At 45.7% G+C, this 5,000-nt stretch overlaps 1 protein-coding gene across 1 annotated transcript in view; it reads left to right on the top strand.

Annotated features, from left to right (window-relative positions):
• The first annotated feature begins 3,960 nt into the window (after positions 1-3,960).
• The window catches only part of LOC145406612 (uncharacterized), a 161,710-nt gene continuing 160,670 nt past the window's right edge, over positions 3,961-5,000 (top strand). Inside the window, exon 1 of the mRNA XM_080277688.1 lies at positions 3,961-4,150. Within this exon, the coding sequence (XP_080133814.1) occupies positions 3,961-4,150 (190 nt within the window). The remainder of the gene's footprint in view (positions 4,151-5,000) is intronic.

Genomic DNA, 5,000 nt, shown 5'->3' with positions numbered 1-5,000 from the left:
TCTCTTGTTCATTTGAGTCCCCCCTCGCCTCTCTTTCCCCACTCCGTTTTCCTCAACTTCCCGTTTTCTCTTCCTCCGACCCTCCCTCTCTCTCTCTCTCTCTCTCTCTCTCTCTCTCTCTCTCTCTCCTATTGTCGTCTATCACTCTTTCACCTCCTCTCTCCCTCATCCTCGTCCCCCCCCCTCTCTCTCTCTCTTTCTCAATATCATACCCGCCTCACCTGACCCACCTGTTACCTGTAATTAAGGTGTAGTTACGAAATGCCTCTATTCCTACCCCTTACGCTATTCCCACTACCTTTCTCCCCCCCCATGCCATCACGCCGCCCTCATGGAGAGAGAGCGAGAGAGAGAGAGAGAGAGAGAGAGAGAGAAATAGGTCCTCTCTCAAGTCAGGCACTATGTAGGGGTCGAAATCACCTTACGTGTGAAAATCCTTAGGCGGGACAGACGGACGGGGCCATAGTCAAATACCCCCCCCTTTCTAAAAAAAAAAAAAAACTAATTACTTTTTGGACAAGCGTGACTCAGGAATCCATTATCAAATCGTAACTATAAATCATCTTAAGTCCAATAAAATTCTTAGGAAGTTCGCAATATGAAATCCAAGAGACAGCAATTGGTCTTAAGTTTTTGCGTAAGTTAAAATGGCCTCCCTCTCCCGGCCCATTAGACACAGGTGTAAGTTAGGAAGCGTGTGAGCTGGCTTTATGCTTTCTCACTCTCTCTTCCTCAGTCTCATTTGCTTACCTATTCACTACCTCTCCCTCCCCCTTCTCTGTCTGTCTGTCTGTCTGTTTCTCTCTCTCTCTCTCTCTCTCTCTCTCTCTCTCTCTCTCTCTCTCTCATATTAACTTGTCCATCTCTCTCACTCACACTCGCACTCTCTCTCCCTCTCCCTCCCTCCCTCTCTCTCTCTCTCTCTCTCTCTCTCTCTCTCTCTCTCTCTCTCTCTCTCTCTCTCTCTCTCTCACGTAACAGGAACTGGACTTACAGCATTACCTTCCCAGCAGTTTTATCAAAGAATTTATTTGCAAAGGTATCAGACCATTTCTTCTTTTTTTCGGAAAATCAAAAACAAAAAACAATGAGATGGAAGAATATAGGGACATAAAAACCCGTCAACCTCCTAACTTAATGATTAGGCTAGGACACTAAGGATAGAGTTAGGATAGGGGTGAGAAGAGGGATAGGTTAGATGAAGAATGGATAGCAGTGAGGCAGCGATGTCTAGGTAAGCTTTGACTAGACTACCATCATGTGAAATGGTCTGGGATAGTGGAGGGATAGTTTGACGGGACCAGAGAGGGATAGGCTACTCGTGGATAGGTCAGGGATAGTCAGAGGGATAGATAGTAGAAGTGAGACCAGAGAAAAATGGGGTCCTATCCAGCCCTGTTTGGGATAGAGGAAGGAAAGTGTAGGTGGGAGCAACGAGGAACAGGGCTAGGGATAGGAGGGGGATCGTGTCAGTGGAACTAGGGAGGGATAGGGCTCTTCCTGGTTCCGTGGTAGCCTGTATGGTCTTGGCCTAACCTGAAGGATAGGCGGGATAGGAACGAGAGACGCGGTGACGGGGAGGCGGGCAGTCCAGGAGAGAGAGAGAGCATGGTGATGTGATAGGATGGGTGAAGGTGCTATGGGTATGAAGGATTTCAGATAAGAGTCTTTCGTTATCATTATCATCAGAGTTATCTAATTGCTCTCTCTCTCTCTCTCTCTCTCTCTCTCTCTCTCTCTCTCTCTCTCTCTCTCTCTCTCTCTCTCACACACACACACACACACACACACACACACACACACACACACACACACGATAGACTGAGAAAACAATCAGTGTTAGTGTACAACAAGAATCAACTTAGTGTAAATACAGTCTAGTTCCCAATCATGCACACCCCGTTTATATACGTTCTAGAGTACTGCTGTAGTTACCCATCAAAATAGAACATGGGAATTCATTTTCGTTTGCTAGGGGGTACTCCACTAAAGAACGGCTCCCCAACTAAGCAATATTAATGCTCTAGATGTTCAGGGACTAGAGTTTAAGTGCATTTGGTGTAGGATGGGAGATGTTAACTTATATATTTATTTATTTATTTATCTGTAAAAGAAAAAACGAGGCAGGGAATCCATGAGGACGAAGGCTGACTTAAAAAATAACTCTGAACGTGGGATACAAGCGGATAAATTGACAGTTGGTGGTGAGAGCTGCAGTTAAATGAGTGTGGCAGAGGAATATCAAAAACAAACTTGGTGATCATTTTGTAAAAGGAAAATTGATATACTGAGGAGAGAAATAGTTAGGTGTATTTGTTTTGCTAGTGTTATATTTTTACGTGTATTATGTAATGTTATATACCTTGTCATTATTAAAGAGAAATTGGATGTTGAGAAGTTAATCCAGTGGTTAAGATAGATTAGAATGACATTTTTTTTCACTCGTCACCCCTTCGAATATTCTCCTGACCCTCCCCCCCTTCCCTCCCTCCCTCTCTCTCTCTCTCTCTCTCTCTCTCTCTCTCTCTCTCTCTCTCTCTCTCTCTCGCTGAATAAACCGTCTGCAAAGAATAGGAGTGAAACCATTTTAAAAACCAGCTGCCACAGAACCAGCGTGCATCCCCTCTCACTGCTAATGGGGCACTGATAAAATCTCTCCCTTTGAGCTTATATATACACGTGAAAAAGTAGGCTCCGTTTTCTGTCATTCCAATTTTAATGGTGATAATCATGCGTGTGTTGAAAGAAAGAGAGAGAGAGAGAGAGAGAGACGAGGATGAGGGAGAAAGTGAAAAAGTGATAGACGAAAATACGAGAGAGGAGGAGGTGGAACTAGAGAGAGAGAGAGAGAGAGGGAGAGAGAGAGAGAGAGAGGAATATTCATAGCCTTCATTATCGCCTAAAAAATATATATATATACTTTCCGAACTCTATATAAATGTTGATTGTATTGCAAAGTGAGATTGATAAGGCCACTGCAATCTCCATTTTTATTCAACATTTTGCAACATGGAGGATGGGGGGGGGGAGGGCAACGTATGGGATTAAGCTTTGCAATTTTCAACATGGCAATTTTCCTCCAGCCCTGGAAATAAGCTGGCAATTTTCCCCCAACTCTGGAAATAAGCTGGCAATTTTCCCCCGACACAGGAAATAAGCTGGCAATTTTCCCCCTAACACAGGAAATAAGCTGGCAATTTCCCCCCAAGTCCTGGAAATAAGCTGGCAATTTTCCCCCGACACAGGAAATAAGCTGGCAATTTCCCCCCAACTCTGGAAATAAGCTGGCAATTTCCCCCCAAGCCCTGGAAATAAGCTGGCAATTTCCCCCCAAGCCCCGGAAATAAGCTGGCAATTTTCCCCCGGCACTGGAAGTAAGCTGGCAATTTCCCCCCAAACCCTGGAAATAAGCTGGCAATTTTCCCCCAACTCTGGCATAGGCGTCCACCCAGGAACCAAACCTCCTCACATTTCCCTGCACCTCGCCGTGGGAAGGAACCTGGTCCGACCCTGGCGTAGCGCTGTCTACCACAAAGATGTCCCACAGAAGCACCTGTTTACTTGCGGTCAATGGGTCTGATCGGCCAAATGTACTATGATTAAGCAACAACATCAATATCAACAACAACAACTACTACTACTACTATTACTACTACCACTACTACTACTGCTACTACTACTACCACCACTACTACTACTACTGCTACTACCACTACTACCACCACTACTACTACTACTACTACAGACTTTACAAAAACATTAGTAGTTTTAATACGCCTCCTGGCCTTTGGTTCTTTCTTCCTTGCAAAAAAAAAAAAAAAACTCAGGTAGACGACAGGTAAAAATTTAATCCATCCTGTGTAAAAAATAATACATAAAAATCTTCCTCCATGACCATCCTGCAGTTCAACATCGACCTAATTCTCCTCCTGTTCCTTCTTCCCCAGTGACAGGAACAGCATGGAGGGATCAGCCACCTCTACAGGAACCGACAGCGGGTCTCTTGGTGCCAGTGCTGAGGCGAATTACACTGAGGGAGCGACAGGACGTGCTCACAAAGGCCTGTCTATGTGGCTGGGGGCTGTCTTTCTGATAGGGGAGATGGCAGGGGCGGGCATCCTAAGCTTACCCTCTGCTGTCGCCAACACAGGTCAGTTTCGTGCCCTTCCTTCGATGCCCTCTCTTGACCTGACTCGTAGCACCTGGCGTATAGTAGCCGTGACGCACTGAAGACTGGAATGGTGCTGGGTGACCTCAAGTGTGCTTCTCAGCCACCAATTAGCACTGCTTGTTTTTGCGTCACCCTGTAGCAGTGTGTAGAATGAGTTTGGTAGTTGGGGGCACGTGACCTGACTTTGCGTAGAGTCATGTTCCTTGGCTGCTGTTACATGAATGCAGGTTAGGTTAGGTTAGATTGGGTTAGGTTAGGTTAGGCTAGGTTGGGTTGGGTTGGGTTGGGTTAGGTTAGGTTAGGTTGGGTTGGGTTGGGTTAGGTTAGGTTAGGTTAGGTTGGGTTGGGTTGGGTTAGGTTAGGTTAGGTTGGGTTGGGTTGGGTTGGGTTAGGTTAGGTTAGGTTAGGTTGGGTTGGGTTGGGTTGGGTTGGGTTAGGTTAGATTGGGTTAGGTTGGGTTGGGTTGGGTTGGGTTGGGTTGGGTTGGATTAGGTTAGGTTAGGTTGGGTTAGGTTAGGCTAGGTTAGGTTGGGTTAGGTTGGGTTGGGTTGGGTTGGGTTGGGTTGGGTTAGGTTAGGTTAGGTTGGGTTGAGTTAGGTTGGGTTAGGTTAGGTTGGGCTAGGTTAAGTTAGGTTAGATTAGAGTGGCAATTGAAAGCTGAAATGACTAGTTAACCAGTAAAATCCATGTATTTTGAGAAGTGCAGCCAGACCTCCACTTCATGCTGATTGTGCCCGAGTGTGTATGTGAGAAGCGCAGTTACTTTTTTCATTTTTGTTCGTATTTTCGTTGTTGTGGTTTGAGGAAGAGGTGAATCAAACTGTCCCCA

The sequence above is a fragment of the Coenobita brevimanus genome, chromosome 71 (assembly GCF_032717465.1).
Source record: "Coenobita brevimanus isolate Jiangsu-jjx chromosome 71, ASM3271746v2, whole genome shotgun sequence".
NCBI classification, from domain to species: domain Eukaryota; kingdom Metazoa; phylum Arthropoda; class Malacostraca; order Decapoda; family Coenobitidae; genus Coenobita; species Coenobita brevimanus.
Note: the sequence above shows the minus strand (reverse complement) of the source record. Positions and strands in the feature narration are given on the sequence as shown.